The 20,248-nt window shown below is 37.0% G+C and overlaps 1 protein-coding gene across 4 annotated transcripts in view; it reads right to left on the bottom strand.

The window, feature by feature from the left end:
• UVRAG (UV radiation resistance associated) overlaps positions 1-20,248 on the bottom strand; it is a 315,338-nt gene that overhangs the window by 251,150 nt on the left and 43,940 nt on the right. For all 4 annotated transcript variants that reach the window (XM_070472935.1, XM_070472938.1, XM_070472936.1 and 1 more), the window contains 2 exons: positions 9,220-9,381; positions 4,805-4,879 (listed from right to left, as the gene is read on the bottom strand). In XM_070472935.1, the coding sequence (XP_070329036.1) occupies positions 4,805-4,879; positions 9,220-9,381 (237 nt within the window). The remainder of the gene's footprint in view (positions 1-4,804; positions 4,880-9,219; positions 9,382-20,248) is intronic.

Below are 20,248 nucleotides of genomic sequence, written 5' to 3'. Positions count from 1 at the left end.
ATACTTTATCAATAACATAATAGTTATTATGACAATATAAGTTATATAAAAATAAAACTCCAAAAGTTGAGGCTAGGGATAAGGTAGGGTAAGACAGGAAAAATACTATCCCTTTGAGATTTTTAATCTCAATTATTGCTATGACAGTTCTAAATAGAGCAAGCATTCACCTGCATTTGTTAACAAAGTGAGCCCCTCCTACATGCTGGGCACTGTTCAAGGGACACAACTGCTGACAGAGTGGTAAGGATGAGAGATGTAATCCCTCTTTTCACATGGTCTAGAGACTACTGAGTAGTGGTGTCCATACTGAACTTTCCTCATGTGCCAGGCTCATAATATACATTTTCACCTTGAATATTCAAAATAATTTATGATGAGGAAGACATTGTTATGTCCATTTACAGACAAAACAACAAACTCAGAGATGACTCGGTTTGCCCAAAATCTCTCTCGTGGTAAGCAGAAGTGGTGCCTGGAATACAGCTCACATCAATCTGACTCCAACACCCATATTCTTAACCACTAAGAGTGTTCATTCACCCAAGTAGCTGTCAGCATTCTTCCAAAAAGAAAAGTTGTTGCCAAAAAGAAATTCAGATAATGATAACTTTACATGTCTGTATTAAAGGTAAAACTCCTGCACAAGGATCTGAAAAGTCTCCAGCTTACTGGATCAAGAGCTGGCCCAACAGCCTCTCATTCCCTATGCTCCTTCAACTGCCCTCCCAGTAGCAAAATCCACCTGGGAAACATCTCTCCCGGTCACCTAGCCTGATTCACCAACCTCTTCCTAAGGTTCTCTTCAAATTAGTTACTTTTCTGCTATAACTCACTGTGTTAAGATCCAAACAACTGACATCAAAAATAATTTTTCAAACTAAACCTATTTGTAAACTGGAGCTCTTCTGGAAAAAATGCTACTTTATCTCAGGTAAAAGAATAAATGCTGGTGAGTCTGCACCTAACATTTCCACATCCTAGAGTACTTAGTATAACGATGGGCATATAGTAGATACTTGATATTTGCTGACAGAAAAAAATCATGAATCATGTTTACAACTAAAAATAGATTTTTATTATCATTTATCCAATTATTTTTTGTCTGCATTGCTGTTCAATATGTAAGAGTTTACATTTGTAAGCCAAATAAATGAAACTTTACTACATAAAATTAACAAGGTGTCACTCCCTAATAATGCCAGCAGAAGTTACTGAATGAAGGATTCAGACCCACAGTATAGTAAATTAGTCAATATGTAGTATATTAGTCAAAGATTTTCAAATGTATTAAATAGTTTCCAAACACATCCCTGGAAGTGAGACTGAATACTCATCCAACGCAGTAAAAAGCTGAGAGATTTACTAGATTCCTAACAACTCAACAGAAATGTGTAAATCCTTTTTGAGAAGCAGATAAACAAAGAGGCAAAAGTTTTGAGCAAATAAACTTCAATTTTTAGACCATGGTGGCTGAAGATACTTTAACGTGGACAGGAATTAACAGCAACATAATCATCAGATGTGTTTCTGGTTACAGCTAATGTAAAAAACCAGGAATGCTGAAGAACTGGTCGACCAAAACTTCAGTCACTATTTTAAAAGTTGCTTTAAAACATGCTTCCTTGTGATAGCTTCACAAGTAACCTTTCATCTTCCATATAGAACATACATTCTTAAAGTCTTGCTGCCTTAGAATATTTTAATCCTTTATGAAATATTTCAACTACAGATATTCTATCCATATTCAGTAACTGTGGTTACAAGTATATTTGGACTTATTTCTATCACGGTACCACATGCTTCTGTTTACTATTTGTTTTTTGTTTTCCTTTTCTGACTCCTATCAAGTTGACAAAGTTTGCTACTCCTTATAACTCCCCTTTTCCTGTCAATTAAAAATCTATGTTGTTTCTTGTATTTAGTAAGAATCTTTACATTTTTACCATGCACACTTAACCACAAGCTATTATAAGAAATTTTAAACTTGTTTAAAATCTTTAGCCTCCTCCCAAACAAATCAATGAGTCTTACTCTTCAAACAGCCTCCCTCACCTTATTATTGTTGTCTAGAGCAAACAGAGTCCTCAAACTCTCTGTGGAGAAGAGTCAGTTGCTTTTCCTTCAATTCACTGTGAGCTGATACTTTAATAAAATACAATAATAAAGGCACAATAATGTCAAATGGCTATAAAAGTTTAAAAACATTTACTTTCACTTTTTTTATACTTGGCTTATCACAGACTGGTGACAGTTCTAGACTAGCTCTGGTCCACTCTGAACAACAGTCGTGATTTGTTTTATCATTTATGGTATAAATTAGTTTTTGTGTGCTTTTTGGTATGTCAGTAGTTAGCCAAATTCACTAGTGTTTTACCACTTTTATACACCTTGCTATAACTTGCTGCTACATCCCATATCTTCCCTTTGGGATCAATTCTTTATCTACAACATTCAGTATAGACAGAAGCAGTAAACTTTTAGTCTTCGGATACTTAAAATTGTCTTTCTTTCACCCTCACTCTTAACTGAATGTTTACCAGAAATAGAATTGTACTTTAACAGTTAACAGCACTTTGAAGATACATTTCTTCTTGAATCTACTGTTGCTGATGAGAAGTCTGCTGTCAGTCTAATTTATAGGTAATATTTCCTTTCTTTCTATGAGCTTTTAAGATTTTCCCTTTTAAAATTATCCTTAAAGATGAGTGGTGTCCCTAAGATATCTTTTTTCAGCCTCCTTTTGTAATGTGGAGAGCCCTATCTCAGCTTCTATGCTCATTTAGTGTTCATTTTGCCCAAAGAAGCACATCTTTCAGCCCATTATATCAAATGCTTCTGCCCACTTCTTTGTGCTTCTATTCCACTGCTGTTTCAGAGATGTTTATTATCTTGCTTTTTGTTTGTTTTAGCAAAGAATGTGTCTTTAAACTTCTCTCATTTCATCAATCATTGTCTTTGGTTTGGTTCAAAATCAAACCAAAACAAAAACCTCTTTCTTTAGCCTGAGATTCCACAAGAGATTTCACTCCCTTTTCCACATCTATCTCTCACCATTCCTTCTCTGCCACCTTTTACAACATCTCCTCCCATATTTAGTCTTTAAAAGTGGGAGACCCTCAGGCCCATTACTAAGTCCTTTTTTTCTCACTAAGTACTGCTTATCCTTGGTCTATCTTCTCTGAACTCATGATTTCAGTAACTATATGCCATTGTTGTATCTCGCTATTTATATCTCTATCTTGCTTCTCTCCTCTGAACTCCAGATTCATATAATCCAAATGTCTCCTTTAAAACCTACACAGGGCTATCTTGAGGTATTCTCAGTCTGTATGATCAAATCTCAACTCACGATCTGCCTCCAACAAAGCTGGTCTTCCTCCAGTTCCTTAGTTCTCTCAGCGCCTGGTACTTTTATCCATCTGGTTATTTCATCTAAGCGAGAAACCCAAAAGTCATCCTTAACAACTTCTTTTTTCCTCTATCCTTTACCCTAAATTCAAACCAAGTCCTAACAATTTTACCTCCTAAAACCTTCCTAAATCTATCTGCTATTCTACCATAACCCTGTTCCAAAGTATCAAATCTCTTACCTGATACACTTATAAGTAAGATCCTTCTTCCTGTCTTCCCACATACATCCTTGCCTCTTCTAAATCAGTCCTTACAGCAGCCAGAGTAAAATTATTAAAACACAAATCTAATTATACCTCTGCCATGGTAAAAATCCTTCAACACACTTCACTGATCTTAGAATAAAACCTTTTAAAAGGTTCTGGTATGTGGTCCCTGACTACCTTTCCAGTCACATCTGGTATCATTTTCCCTTATTACCCAGACCTTCCTTCAGTCCCTTAAGACTCACCACTTCCTCTAGCATTTCATGGTCTTCCAACATTACCCTCCCCTCTACTCAGAATGCTCACTCTATTCAGCTCTCATTCTCTCCACATTGTTCACTTTCATTCATCCTCAGGATTGCAACCTTAAAAGTCAAGTCCCAAAGACCTTTCTTGAGCCACTAGAGTAGGTAAGATCATCACATGCTTTTATAGCACTTGCCACCATTTATGTTTATATAGTTACCTGTTAGGTTACCTTACCAGTGTGTTTCTCCTCCATACACTCTATGACAGCAGGGAAATCTGTCTGCTCACCATTGTACCCTTAGCACTTAGAGCACAGTAGCTGATGTATAGCAGGTGCTCAATAAATAGCCACTGAATGGAGCATTCTAGCAATAGCATTTCAGATCATCAAGAATTAGGAAACAACATGACCACTAAGGAAATCATGTAGAAAACTCATTTCACTGATTTGTGGCTAAAATTAAATAGGATAAAAAACATGAATCACCTGACATGGTAGCACAGAGAGCAGGCACTTAGTAAAAATAAATTCCTTCTCCTTTCTCTAACCACCTTTAAATACAGAGACAGCAAAGACTATAATATAACTGACTATAATATAACTTGCCTCAGGCTTCTTAAATTTATTTAAAGTTGTAACAGATATCTGAAATATTTAATGAAATTGTATTACATTTAATCAAAAGCCATTATTCTTCTTTAACCCCTAAAGAATTGTTAGAAAACAGCCAGTTGAGATTTTCTTTTAGAAAAATTAATATAATATGGATTTAGAAAAGATGTATGGTGCAGTTACGATATGAGTTTTCACCCTAAGCCACACTAAACAACAAACTTACACCAAAAATATGATTCTATTTACACAGAGCTTTTGCCTGATGTATCAATGCACACCTGCACTAACAAAACTCACAGCATCATGCAAATCCTCTTACCTTGTGTTCAAACGGAGCACCATAATAGCCATCATTCAGCCCAAAGATTATTTCATTCTGGTTTCGGGCATGAATCTAAGAGAGGAGGAAAATACATTATTAGTTCATCTCATTCCAATCAAGTTTTAATGTGATTAGAAAATGACAGGACCCACTTCAATGTTGAAAAATAATTGGCTATGTCTAACAAGCCAGCAGAAAACAAACTGCACATCATAAGACAAGGTAATCAATCTAGAGTTTCCTGTTTTAGTTAATGTTCTCACAAAATCATCACATGAGATCACAGGCACCATCCTTCACACACATTTTCCACAAACACTTCTTGAGATTGTTACAGAAAGCAAATTCCTTAAGCACAGGGGATTAAGAGGCATACTATACATTCTTTAATCTCAAAGAAAACACAATCCAGGACTTCCCTGGTGGTCCAGTGATTAAAAATCCACCTGCAATGCAGAGGATATGGGTTCAATTCCTGGTCTGGAAAAATTCCATATGCCTTGGGGCAAGTAAGCCCAAGCACCACAACTACTAAATCCCATGCACCCTAGAGTCTGTGCTCTACAATGAGAAAAGCCATCCCAACGAGAAACCTGAGCACCATAACATAATACAGAGTAGCCCCAGTCACCGCTGCAACTAGTAAAAGCCCAGGCAAGCAACAAAGACCCAATGCAGTCAAAAATAAATAAAATTTTAAAAAAATAAGTTCAATTAGTCTGTCAATGCTTTAAAAAAAAAAATGAAGTCCTAGAAAAAACATAAAAGGTTAATATTATTTTTTATCTTCAAAAAGATAGTCTAAAGATAATATCCAGTCCCCAAAACCTTTAAAAGTTACTAATTATTTTCTACCAACTACTCTTTCAAATACAACTGATTTGGGCTTCAGTCAGTGTTACTTCAAATTAAACTTCATCTAAAAAGTGGAGTAATAAAACTTTCAAAATTGAAGAAATAAGAATTTTTAAAAACTCAAAATTCATAAAGACTCATATAGACTCATAAAGTCTATAAAAACAAACTTGATTACTTGATCAGAAAGAGTTGTGGCTAAAATGTTTTTTAATTGCTTTTGCAATGAGGAATTAAAGTGAGGGTTCAAGTGGGGGAAAGAACAAACACTACCAGAACAGAACATTTCATCTTTTCTTTCTCTAGCTAGAGATACAAAGGCCAAAGTCAGCAGCAGAAAATTCCTGTGAACACTTACCTGACTTCCATACCCACCATATCTGTTACTAAAGCAGAATTAATCACATGCTTCCTGTTAACCTATATCTTTACTCAACTGAATACAACGATACCAAAAGATGGACCTGCCATAATAAACTTAGGATGAAAACTATAAACCAATTTTAAGAAGTGTCCCATTTTATGACAGAAAAGGAGAAAGCACTATGAAATCAGTTTCAAGATTAGCAGAAATGCAAAAATTTTACAAACATAAAATATTTTATACATATATATATACCTCGAGAGGAAACAGATTAAAATCATATGCATCAAAATATTAACAATGGTTGATCTGAACAAATACTTCATACACAAAAAAGAAGAAGGTGGAGGATTGAGAACAAATGTACATTTTCTTAATGTAAAACATCATTAGGGAAATCAAAATTAGGATGAGATACCATCAGAATGGCAAAAATTAGGAAGACTGACAATAATAAGTCCTTACAAAAGCAAGGAACTTTGATACATTGCTGATGGGGATGCAGAATGATGGTCACTTTGGAAAAAGTTTCACGGTTTCTTACAAATTTCAACACAGCTCTTACCATAAGACCCAGAAATTCCATTTATTCAAGAGAAATGAAAACTTATATCAACACAAAGACTTATATTTAATTATTCACAGCAGCATTATTCACAGTAGTGGTGGTTACTTACTTCATACATTTGTCAAACGCATTGAAATGTATACATTAAAAGGACAAATCTTACTCAGCCATTAAAAAGAATTCATTTGAATCAGTTCTAATGAGATGGATGAAACTGGAGCCCATTATTCAGAGTGAAGTAAGCCAGAAAGATAAAGAACATTACAGCATACTAACACATATATATGGAATTTAGAAAGATGGTAATGATAACCCTATATGCAAAACACAAAAAGAGACACAGATGTACAGAACAGACTTTTGGACTCTGTGGGAGAAGGTGAGGGTGGGATGTTTCGAAAGAACAGCATCGAAACATGTATATTATCTATAGTGAAACAGATCACCAGCCCAGGTTGGATGCATGAGACAAGTGCTTGGGCCTGGTGCACTAGGAAGACCCAGAGGAATCGGGTAGAGAGGGAGGTGGGAGGAGGGATCGGGATGGGGAATACATGTAACTCCATGGCTGATTCATGTTAATGTATGACAAAACCCACTACAATACTGTAAAGTAATTAGCCTCCAACTAATAAAAATAAATGAAAAAAATAAATAAAAATAAAAAAAATAAAAGGACAAATTTTACTGTATGTAAATTTTAGCTCAAAAAACCCTAAATTTGTAAAAAAATTTCATTCAAAAGTCATTGATTCCCTGACCCTATGCAGGCTTGTCTAAATACCTCATAAACATACTCCTGTAGCTCTCTTTGCAGGTATTTACTTATCATTAGTTTACCAGGTCCTAAGAACCTTATCTAATATTCATCTCTGGATCACTGACACTAAGAACAATGCCTGTCAGAAAGCAGATGACCAATCAATAAACCTAAGTTATTCTGGCTATTAACCTAATACAGCTTAGCCTCGCTTTCCTCTAAAAATCTGTAACTCTATTATATCTGATTTTTAGTAGTATGTTGTTGTATCTATTTCATAGGTGACTTTAAGTATCTAACTGGCTTAGAAAAATGTTTTCCCTTTCTCTTATTCTCTGCTATACCAACTCTGTAAGAGGATACATGAATGCTAACTCTCTGAAAGTAGGGTAAGTTAGACCTAAGTACATTTGGGTATTTTAAGAAGACAACCAACTAAGGAATGTATGAATTCAAAAACATGATGAAGGCCATCTTCTCTGGCCAAAAAAAGACTTTGACAGAAGCCTATAGCTCTGCAACTCTAATGCTAAGAAGCACCACCCCATACAAAATGTAAACAAGTGCTTAGTATCATTGTGCATAGGGTCTGTGCACAAAGAGCCAACTACAGCATGTAGGAAGACAGAAAGAGAATGTGCCCCAGTGCCTTTAGCCAGGCTAAAGGCAACAAGCATTTGGGACTAAAAGAATGACCCTAAGCCAAAGTCATTACTTCATGAGTTTTAATTAAGATCAGTCCTAAAAGAGAAGAAAAAAATATAAAAATAAAACAGAATTTGGAGCAGGTTAGAATTTAGTAAAGGAAAATATTTATTGCATGCATTGTTCTGGTCTCTATCCAAGAACACAAAATAAACTATGGTGTGCAAAATAAGGGCAGAGTTGTCTCGTTTTGTTTTTTTTTAATCTGAAAAATATAGAGAGAAAACTGTCTAAAAGAAATGTACCAGATGGTATATATACTGAATAACTATTAAGAAATATGAAGGATGTTCACAGATATGACTAACCTTTTAGCATTGCCTTTGTCAGTAGTACCACAGGTATCACAAAATAGAAGTGGCATTTATTTCAATGTGGGATGGGTGGTTACCAAGGACTACATGTATACAGCAGTGTAGTATAGAAGAAAGAGAATGAATTCTTAAGTCAGCCAGGCCTCATATAAATTCCAGCTCCATATCAGTGTGATCTTCATCAGTTTCTTAAACTCTCTGAGGCTCAATTTTCCCCTCAGGAAACTACGGGCAATAATATCAACTTTCACAAGGTTGTCATAAACATTAATTGCAGTTACTTATGTCTGGGAATGGCAAAGAGGTTTCATTTCATATGCAATTCTGGCATACTGCTAGGTGCATTCTGGAGCACCGTGTTAGAAAAGACCGCACAGCTACTTCTGAGCTCAGATAGCTCAGTCACCTACATCAGTCACGGGGAATGGGTAGCAGTAGATAAGCCAGGCATTTGTCATCCCTGTGTTCAACAAATAGTATTTTTTGGAAAAAAATTATTTTTGGAAAAATCCTACCCTACTCTACTGGTCATAAGAGAGGTGTTTATTTTTCAGATTCTAGGGGAAATATCCAGCATGACAGAAGAAGCAGAGTACTATAAGAAAGCAAATTCTTTCCTACTGACCACCCCACTCAAAATCCTCTTAAATTAGCAGCTTAAAGCAGTCCTTCATAAATGTTTCCAGTTATTTTTTAAATTTCTCAATGACGCAAATTTCTGTAATTAAGTAAACAATCATAAAAGGTTTTTTATTAACAGGAAACATAGAATCTGACAATTCAACAAAAAAACCTAGATGGTTTCTTTGGGGAGGACAACTACTTGAAACTGCAGTCTAAAATTACCTGCTGACCCAGGTATTTCAGCCCATCCAAACAGACTTTCCATTCAATCAACAGCTGGTAGATGTCCTCCTTTCCACCCCATATCTTCACCACAAAACAAGACACAGATGTATCCAGACGGTCTGGCATTATTCCAAAATCAAGACTCCGCCATGTTGGATTCTGTTAATGGAAATGAAAACATGCTTTAGGAAGACCCTAAATGTTTACAGTTATTTCAGTTAGGTTGTATATAATTTTGTTTTTTAACCAAAAGAACTCATATATTACATTGCAAACTTAAGTGAACTAATAAGACATTCCAATTAACATGAAGAGAGTGATACTGACACTTTTTAATTTCTCTGCTTATTTATTATAGTCACTAGAAGGAGCATATATTCTAGTCTCTAACATGGCTTCCAATGGTAATCCATTTATTTATTCCACACAATACACAATCATTAAGAAATAACATATAAACAATGCCCTCAAAGTACCTCCAACTTATTGCTGGATTTGAACGACTCTTTAAATAATCACACAGTTTCATGGAAAGTCCAATATTCAAAAGATTACAAAGTGGTGCAGGAGGGATTCATAAACTATGAAGGAACGGGGGAAAGAGGGCATACAGGCCATGAAGTTTGGCTTTTACAGGACAAATAATATTTCACCAGGTTGAAATAGGGAATCCCCCAGCAAAATAAGGGCTCAGAGGTGTTAAATAGCACAGTGTGGTCAAGTAACTAAGGCAACTGCAAGAACACACAACATTAAGAGTGGCAGGATGCAAAGCTGTAGAGATCAACAGGAGACTTCATGCTGAGGAGGCAGTTTACTGTGTACAAGATGTGGGGACATTGAGAGGTTTTAAGGTTAAGAATGACAAGGTCAACTTTATGCTCCAAAAGAAGTTTGTTTTCCATTCAGATAGTTGAAACATTCTCTGAAAAGGGAAAAAATTAAGGGACTTTAATATTATCAACAGACATGAACTACACAATGCATCCATTACTTACTTTCAATTATTTCCCTACTTTTTAAAAATTCTTTTTTAAATTTTTATGTGGAGGATAATTGCTTTACAATATTGTATTAGTTTATGCCACACATCAACATGAATCAGCTAGAGGTACACACATGTCCCCTCCCACCTCCCACACCAACCCGCCCCTCTCTAGGTGACCACTGAGCACTGGGTTTGAGCTCCCTGTGAAACACAGCAAGTCCCCACTATCTATTTTACATACGGTAGTGTTTCAACGTTACTCTTTCAATTCATCCCTCCCTCTCCTTCCCCCACTGTGTCCACAAGTCTATTTTCTATGTCTGTGTCTCCACTGCTCTCCTGCAAATAGGTTCATCAGTACCATCTTTATATATATATATATATACATATATACATATACATATGCATTAATATAGGATATCTGTTTTTCTCTTTCTGATTTATCTCACTATGTGTAATAGGCTCTAGGTTCATCCACCTCATTAGAACTAACTCAGATGTGTTCCTTTTTATGACTGAATAATATTCAATTCTATTATTGTATAGATGTACCACAACTTCCTTATCCATTCATCTGGTGATGGACGTCTAGGTTGCTTCCATGTCCTAGCTACTGTAAATAGTGCTGCGATGAACACTGGGGTAATGTGTCTTTTTAAAGAATCCACCTGCAATGTAGGAGATCCTGGTTCAATTCCTGGGTCGGGAATATCCTCTAGAGAATGGATACGCTACCCACTCCAGTATTCTTGGGCTTCCCAGGTGGCTCAGATGGTAAAGAATCCACCTGCAATGCGGGATACCTGGGTTCAGTCCCTGGGTTGGGAATATCCCCTGGAGGAGGGCATGGCAACCCACTCCAGTGTTCTCGCCTGGAGAATCCCCATGGACAGAGGAGCCTGGCGGGCTGCAGTCCACAGGGTCGCAAACAGTTGGACTGAGCAACTAAGTGCACAGCACAGGTATATGCCCAGCAGTGGGACTGTTGGGTCATGTAGTAGTTTTATCCCTAGTTTTTTTTAAGGAATCTCCACACTGCTCTCCGTAGTGGCTGTATCAATTTACTTTCCCTCTAACAATGCAGAGGGTTCCCTTTGTCCATACCCCCTTCAGCATTTATTGTTTGTAGATTTTTTGATGATGGCCATTCTGACCTGTATGAGGTAATATCTCATTGCAGTTTTGATTTGCTATTTCCCCTACTTTAAATGTTAGGGCTCTCATTACTGAACATAACTAATTAATCTTATTAAATTATCAACTTTCATAATATATAAATCAGTAAATCAAAAAGCCCTCATATAAAGATAACTGATCTTTGCTTTGTGACAGTTTTTTTCCTGACCAAAGTGGTGAGGGGACCAGAGCAGTATTTTTTATTTAGGGGATATATTGATGTATGTGTTTTTGTGAATTTAACTGCTGACATTTCAGGAGAGGAAACATGACTTCTAGCTTCATGGTGCTTATGTCTGATCTTTTTCACTTGTACGTATTTTGCTTGTATATTTTTATGTTCTGATTTCCCTGTACTAAAATAAAAGCTCTGATAGACAGGAACACTGCCCAATTTGTTTACCACAAGATCCTCAAAGTTTGACAAGTACCTGGTATGTGCTCAATAAATATTTGCTGAATGAGTGAGTGAATGCCCACTTAACCAAAATGGATGTTTCAGGACACCAAAAGATTATCAATAAATAGCATGATGATAACACAATAAGCTCACTGTGCAAAACAGTTTTATACAGATTCCACAGCACCCATGAATTTCAGCCTAAGATCACCAGAACTCCATTCTGATATGACCCCCACCCCGTCTCTATCCCACCAAAATTGTTTTAGCAACCCTGCTAAATAGGGGTAGTGGGCTTTGTCACTCAATGTGTCCAACTCTGTGATCCCATGGACTACAGCCCGCCAGGCTCCTCTGTGGGGATTCTCCAGGCAACAATCCTGGAGTGGGTTGCCATGCCCTCCTCCAGGGGACCTTCCCAACCCAGGGACTGAACCCAGGTCTCCTGCATTACAGGCAGTTTCTTCACCGGCTGAGCCACCAGGGAAGCCCAAGAATACTGGAGTGGACAGCCCACCCCTTCTCCAGGGGATCTTCCTGACCCAGGAATCAAACTGGGGTCTCCTTTATTGCAGGCAGATTCTTTACCAGCTGAGCTACCAGGGAAGCCCAAATAGGGGTAGAATTTCATTTAAATATGGAGATGAACATTAAGGTCTAGGAATAAGTAGGCAGACCTGTACTACAAAAAACGCTAAAGAAAATTCTTTACACTGAGGAAAAATGACACCAGACAGAAACTTGGCTCTCTAAGAAGGCATAAAAAGCAATGGTAAAGAGTAAATATAAAAGACTATCTTTCTTATTTTATTTATATCATATATGACTGTTTAAAGTAAAAGCTGTAACTGTATAAAGAGTTTTATAACATACGTATAGATTCATATATACAAACGTAACAGCACAAATTAGAAGGTAGAAAACTAGAACTATTCTGTTGCAGGGTTCTCCTGTTTACATGAAGTAGTTAAAAGTACATATGGCAATCCTAAAATAATGATTTAAAAATTAATGCAAAGAAGTACAGCTGAAAAAACAAGGCAAGAATGTAAAACAATATGAAAAAATACATATTCTATGATTATTTCATTTATATGAAGTTCTAAAACAAGTAAAACAAATCTGTGGTGACAAATGATTTCCTCTTGTGGGGAGATGGCTTTCTGGGCACAGGAGAACTTTCTGGAATGATAGGAAATGTATATATCTTGACAAGGTATGTATGCACTTACCAAAACTCAGCAAACAAAACAGGCAAAATTTGTGCATTTCACTGAATATCACTTTTACTTAAGGAAATAGACACTGAACTCCAAAGTATAGGTTTGCTTCTTACAGTGGTAAGGATTAGTAATTCTGAGGCCACTTTTTGTGAATTCTAAGCATGAGCAAAGATGTTGAGGTGAGTAGAAGTCAGGTTTTTCACTGTCAGAGAATGAAGTGACAAATGAATTGGGAGTTCAGCTGGACTGAAATCGGAGATATTGGTATGAATGCATGATTTTTAAAAGACAGAGCAATAGATGTATTGTGTGTGCATGTGTGTGTGCATGTGCGTGTCATTTCCTAGCTCAGTCCCTTAAGAAAGGCTAGAAGCAATGAGCACACTAGTAACAATGAGCATGCTCAGATCTTGCTGTCTGTTCCGCAATCTCAATAAAAGAGAACCAAGGGTTCCTTGGGGAGAAAACTGATTCCAGAGCTATGGCAGGAAGGGTACAACACGAGTCTGGAATATCTCAAGACAGAATGTCAGGAAGTACTCAATGATGTGAACATATCAAAAGGATATAGGAATCAATTTACAGGGCTCTCACTAACCAAATGCGGGATAATGTTAAGCATCAAAATAAATTACAGGTATAGATTAACCCACTGAATAAAATAAGAATCTTTGAGTCCATAATGATACAGATTAATAATTAAGTGGGAGAGAAAGCTAAATTGCCAACTAATAAATAATAAAAGGAGAGATGGAATTAGAAAATCACCAATGGATGCTAAAACTGGTAAGCAAACAGTTGATAAGAAGCAGGATATATAAAAAGTCTCAAAGTTTCTCCCTCACAAATTACTTATTAATTATAAATGGAAAAATTATAACTTCTCAGTGGAGAAACCTGGCAGGAATTACCTTAATCAAGTGACAAGTTGGGGCAAACCAGCAATAGGTGCCTCTTAAAGCACTGAAAAGAATACAGCACTACCAGTATAGTTTTCCTGCCAAAAATGCAAAACCTGAATCTAGTCAAGAGTCTACAAAATAACTGGTCTGTATGGTTTTAAACTGAGGGGCTGGTTCCAAATTGAGAAAGGAGTAGGTCAAGGTTGTATACTGTCACCTTGCTTACTTAATTTATATGCAGAGTACATCATGCAAAATGCCAAACTGGATGAAGCACAAGCCGGAATCAACATTGCAGGGAGAAGTATCAATAACCTCAGATATGCAGATGACACCACCCTTGTGGCAGAAACCAAAGAACTAAAGAGCCTCTTGATGAAAGTGAAAGTGAGTGAAAAAGCTGGCTTAAAACTCAACATTCAAAAAACTAAGATTAAGATCATGGCATCTGGTTCTATCACTTCATGACAAATAGATGGGGAAACAATGGAAACAGTGAGAGACTTTATTTTCTTGGGCTCCAAAACCACTGTGGATGGTGACTGCAGCCATGAAATTAAAAGACGCCTGCTCCTTGGAAGAAAAGCTATGACAAACCTAGACAACATGTTAAAAAGCAGAGACATTACTTTAACAACAAAGGTCCAACAATAGTCAAAGCTGTGATTTTTCCAGTAGTTGTGTATGGATCTGAGAGTTGAATCATAAAGAAAGCTGAGCACTGAAGAACTGATGGTTTTGCACTTAGCTGTTGAAGAATCTTGAGAGTCCCTTGGACTGCAAAGAGATTAAGCCAATCAATCCTAAAGGTAATCAGTCCTGAATATTCATTGGAAGGACTGATGGTGAAGCTGAAGCTCCAATACTTTGGCCACCTGGTACACAGAACTGACTCGTTGGAAAAGATCCAGATGGTGGAAAAGACTGAAGGCAGGAGGAGAAGGGGATGACAGAGGATAAGATGGTTGGGTGGACATCCAATTCAACGGACATGAGTCTGAGCAAGCTCCAGGAGTTGGTGATGGACAGGGAAGCCTGGCGTGCTGCAGTTCATGGGGTCGCAAAGACACAGACACAAGTGCGCAACTAAACTGATGGTTTTAAATGCTGAAGTCAGAATATCCCCCAAAAAGGCTAAAGAACTGTCCAAACTGAAGAATAAAGCAACATGACAACTAAAGACAAAGTGATTCTAGATTGAGTCTTGGAGAGTTGACAACACCTGAATAAGGACCAGGAATCAATTGATGGAAACCTAAATTGGTACAGCCACTTGGAAAACACTATGGAAGTAACTCAAAAAATTTACAATAGAACTACCATATGATCCAGTAATCCCTCTTCTGGGTAGATATTCAAAGGAAATGAAAGTGTCTTAGAGACAGAAGCACTCCCGTGTTCACTGCAGCATTATTCACAATAGCCAAATACATGTACAACCCAAGTGACAATCAATAGATGAGTGAATAAAGAAAATGTAATGCATATGTGTGGAACATTATTCAGCCTTAAAAAGGAAATCCTGCCATTTGCAAAAGCATGGATGAACCTGAAGGATAGTATGATAAGTGAAATAAGTAAGAAACAGAAAGTGAAATACTGCATGATATCACTTACACGTAGAATCTAAAAGTCAAACTCATAAAAACAGATGTATAATGGTGGCTGCCAAGGGTTGAAGGTTGGGCAAAATGGGGAGATGTTGGCCAAAGAGTATAAGGGTACAAAGTTTCAGTTTTGCAAGATGAAATCATCTTGGAAATCAAATGTACAACATGGTGAGTAAAGTTAATAACACTATATTGTATACTTGAAATTTGCTAAGAGAGCACTAAGCATTCTCACTACCAAAAAAAAAAACCAACAACACAGTTAACTATGGGAGGTAATAGATATATTAATCAGTTTAATTTTGGTCATTATTTTACTACATATATATAGGTATATATATATGTATAGATAATATATATATACCTGTATATGTAAATATATGTATATGTATATGTGTGTATACACACACACACATATATGTATAGATAAACCAAAACGTCATATTGCATATCTTAATACACACAATTTTTTTCAGTTATACCTGGGGGGTAGAGGATGAAGGACTGTGCTTAACTGTACTGTGTCAATGTTATACTTTTCTGATTTTAGTCATTTTAATGTAATTATATAAGAGACTGTCCTTGTTTGTAGAAAATATATGCTGAACTATTTGATACCAGTAGATTTTTCTTCGAAGGTAGTCAATTATTTTAAGAAGCCAAAGTTATGCTTAGATAAATTTATTGAAAACATAGGCAATAAAGAAAGACAAAAGTACTTTGAGTAAAACATGATGAATAACTACGAAATGGCAAGATCAGATTTCACACATGACCCAAGGAATGAATGAAAGGCAACCATCCATTTGTGATAATGACAAGCTAGACGGTCCTCCCACTGAAAACAATTAAAAATGCTGGCTAAAATATAACCACCATCATCACTAAAGATTTTCCAAGCCAAAAAGGAAAGCTAGAACACGAAGAAATAAACATAAAGCTAAAGGACTTTTTTCCCTTAAAGGAATTTGCCAATGTATATAAACCTGAGGCGTTGGTTTGGGTAGTCTTAATGAGAGACAAGAACGTAATTCAAAGCCCAGATCCAGGTCTCACTCAGGTCTACGAGAAGTCCTCTGCATTGAGCTCGAACAACAAAAAGGCTATATACTCATAGGCATGAGTGGAACAACAGAGGAGAGTAGAATTCAACAAATCGACTGCACAAAACCAGAGATAATCAAAAAAGGAAACATGAAAAAAAGACTACTTGAACTATAAAATGAGATTGAATAGATCTCATAAACATAATTAAAAAAAAAAAAGCCAAATCCTTGCACGGAATGTGTTTATTTTCAATTGACACTAACTGGCACCGTTTCTCCAGAGTAGGCACTTCATAAAAATATAAATTCAGGAAAAAGAATATCAAAATGGCCAATAAACACTGGAAAAGGTGATCAATTAGAATAATACATAAGGAAATGTAAATTAAAATCACAATATAATACCACTAGCCCACCACAATGGCTCAAATTTTCAAAACAAATAATAACAAGTTTGGGCAAGAATGTGGAGCAACTAAAAACTTCACACTGCTGGTACGGATATAATCGGTACAAGCAACTTTGGAAAACTATCTGGCAGTATCTACTAAAGCTGAAAATGACCTATGATCCAGTACTTAGTTCCACTCTTACGTGGATACCTAACAGAAATAGATACATATACTTGCCAAAGGACATGTACATATAGAATTAATAAATAATCTGTATGAATCTCACTAATATGCTAAGCAAAAGAGCATATGCCATATAAAAGTTCAATAGCAAGCAGGACTAATCTAGAAGTCAGGATAGTGGTGGTCCTTGGAAGGAGGTAGTAACTAGAGGGAGAACACAAAATAATGCTGCTGTTCTTGATCTGGTTACATGGATCTGATCCCTGTGAAAAGTCACCAGGCTATTATTTGTGCCCTTTACTGTAATGTGTGCTGTATCTCAATACAAAGTAATAAGACAAAAATTTTCAAAGATTCAATAATGGAAAAAATACAGCATCTTACAAGGAGGTATCTATAGAGATAAAAACAAAGGCATCTCTTCATGATGTCATTTGGGGCCCTAAAGCCTGAAGACAGGAGTTGGAGGATTAACCATCTGAAAAGACAGCTATTTACTCCCCTATGTGTAAGGTCATCTCTCAACTAGACTCCATATGCTCTGGAATATGAAATAGCGTTATTTCAAATTCTCAGCAGAAAAAGCATGAAATAACCACCCCTTTCCAAAAAAAAAAAAAAAAGACCTGGTGAATGTCTGGCCCATAAATATGAAGGGCCATATTTAAGGGGTGGGATGTCGGGCACAGGTGTGATGGGCACCAAGAATACTTCATTCTAAAACTAATTAAAAGTCTTTGGAAAGGAAAGGGGTCTTTTGAAGTTGTTTCTGTGGCTGAATAGATGACCTGAACCAACATTTTAAACCAAGAGAACATTAATACAGCAGAACTACTGTCATTACAATCTTCTCATTACAATGACCTTCCTTTATAATTTTACAGAATAGCTGCCAGACAATGACCAAATATTCCTGAGCTAATCCACTCAGATACAGATATGGTCTGCCACATATTAAAGACTCCACTGCCTAATAATGTTACTATAAAGATCTAGATGATTTTCTACATTTAACCTATACATATAAGCCCATTGTCTAGATGGAACAAATTATTCAAGTACTAACATCATTTAGGGACCTATATCTTATTCACTGAAAGTACAGTGGCAGAATATTAGGATATTTATAGCTTTGAAAAGTTCATCTCCAGGAGAATCTAAAGTAATTATTTATTCCCTGGGCAATTTTTCTAAAACACTGCTCAACTGATATTTATTAAAGGAACACATATATAGAAAAGTTTCAAAACAAAAACAAATTGTCACTATTTTATCACTCAAAAACAAACATACAGTCACAAGAAACACAACTAAGAATTCATAAAAGCTGTTCCAACTTCCCCAAAACATACAAGATAACTCTCAGGAATGGCATACTAAATTCATAAGCAGTAATTATTCCCCATTCTGTTGTTTTCCTCTATTTCTTTGCAGTGATCGCTGAGGAAGGCTTTCTTATCTCTCCTGGCTATTCTTTGGAACTCTGCATTCAAATGGGAATATTTTTCCTTTTCTCCTTTCCTTTTTGCTTCTCTTCTTTTCACAGCTATTTGTAAGGCCTTCTCAGATAACCATTTTGCCTTTTTTCATTTCTTTTCCATGGGGGTGGTCTTAATCCCTGTCTCCTGTACAATGTCAGGAACCTCCGTCCATAGTTCATCAGGCTCTCTATCAAATCTAGTCCCTTAAATCTATTTCTCACTTCCACGGTATTGTCATAAGGGATTTGATTTAGGTCATACCTGAGTGGTCTAGTGGTCTTCCCTGACCTGTCTCTTGAGAAACCTGTATGCAGGTCAGGAAGCAACAGTGAGAACTGGACATGGAACAACAGACTGGTTCCAAATAGGAAAAGGAGTACGTCAAGGCTGTATATTCTCATCCTGCTTATTTAACGTACATGCAGAGTACATCATGAGAAATGCTGGCCTGGAAGAAGTACAAGCTGGAATCAAGACTGCCTGGAGAAATATCAATAACCTCAGACATGCAGATGACACTACCCTTATGGCAGAAAGTGAAGATGAACTAAAAAGCCTCTTGATGAAAGTGAAAGAGGAGAATGTAAAAGCTGGCTTAAAGCTCAACATTCAGAAAACTAAGATTATGGCATCTGGTCCGATCACTTCATGGGAAATAGATGGGGAGACAGTGGAAACAGCATCAGACTTTATTTTGGGGGGGGCTCCAAAATCACTGCAGATGGTGATTGCAGCCATGAAATTAAAAGAAGGAAGGAAAGTTATGACCAACCTAGATAGCATATTAAAAAGCAGAGACATTACTTTGCTAACAAAAGTCCGTCTGGTCAAGGCTATGGTTTTTCCAGTGGTCATGTATGGATGTGAGAGTTGGGCTGTGAAGAAAGCTGAGCGCCGAAAAATTGATGCTTTTGAACTATGGTGTTGGAGAAGACTCTTGAGAGTCTCTTGGACTGCAGGCAGACCCAAACAGTCCATCCTAAAGGAGATCAGTCCTGGGTGTTCATTGGAAGGACTGATCCTGAAGCTGAAACTCTAATACTTTGGCCACCTCATGCAAAGAGTTGACTCGTTGGAAAAGACCCTGATGCTGGGAGGGACTGGGGGCAGGAGAAGAAGGGGACAACAGAGGATGAGATGGCTGGATGGCATCACCGACTCGATGGGCATGAGTTTGAATAAACTCCGGGAGTTGGTGATAGACAGGAAGGCCTGGCGTGCTGTGATTCATGGGGTCGAAAAGAGTCAGACACGACTGAGCGACTGAACTGAACTGAACTGAACTGAACTGAATTATTCCCCAGCCCAAAACTCTCTCTCCTTTGTCTCATTCACCTTTATTCATCCTTCATGTCTCAACTTAGGAATTACTTATTGTGAGAAGCCTCTCCTAATCACCCTCACCAAACTAAAGATAAATGACATTCCTAGATGTTCCCACAGAATCCTGTTCTTCCCTGGTCTTATAACTGCAAGATGATGAAGTTTAACACAAAGTAACATAAGATGGCTGAGCAAGAGGATCCAGCTCCCTTCTCTCTCTCTCTCACGTGCGCGAACGCGAGCAAAGATGAAATGTTAATTCAGTTCAACTAGAATATACATTTCTGTGACAACCCCTCAGG

The sequence above is a fragment of the Odocoileus virginianus genome, chromosome 10 (assembly GCF_023699985.2).
Source record: "Odocoileus virginianus isolate 20LAN1187 ecotype Illinois chromosome 10, Ovbor_1.2, whole genome shotgun sequence".
NCBI classification, from domain to species: Eukaryota; Metazoa; Chordata; class Mammalia; order Artiodactyla; family Cervidae; genus Odocoileus; species Odocoileus virginianus.
This window is presented reverse-complemented; position numbering and strand designations above follow the sequence as displayed.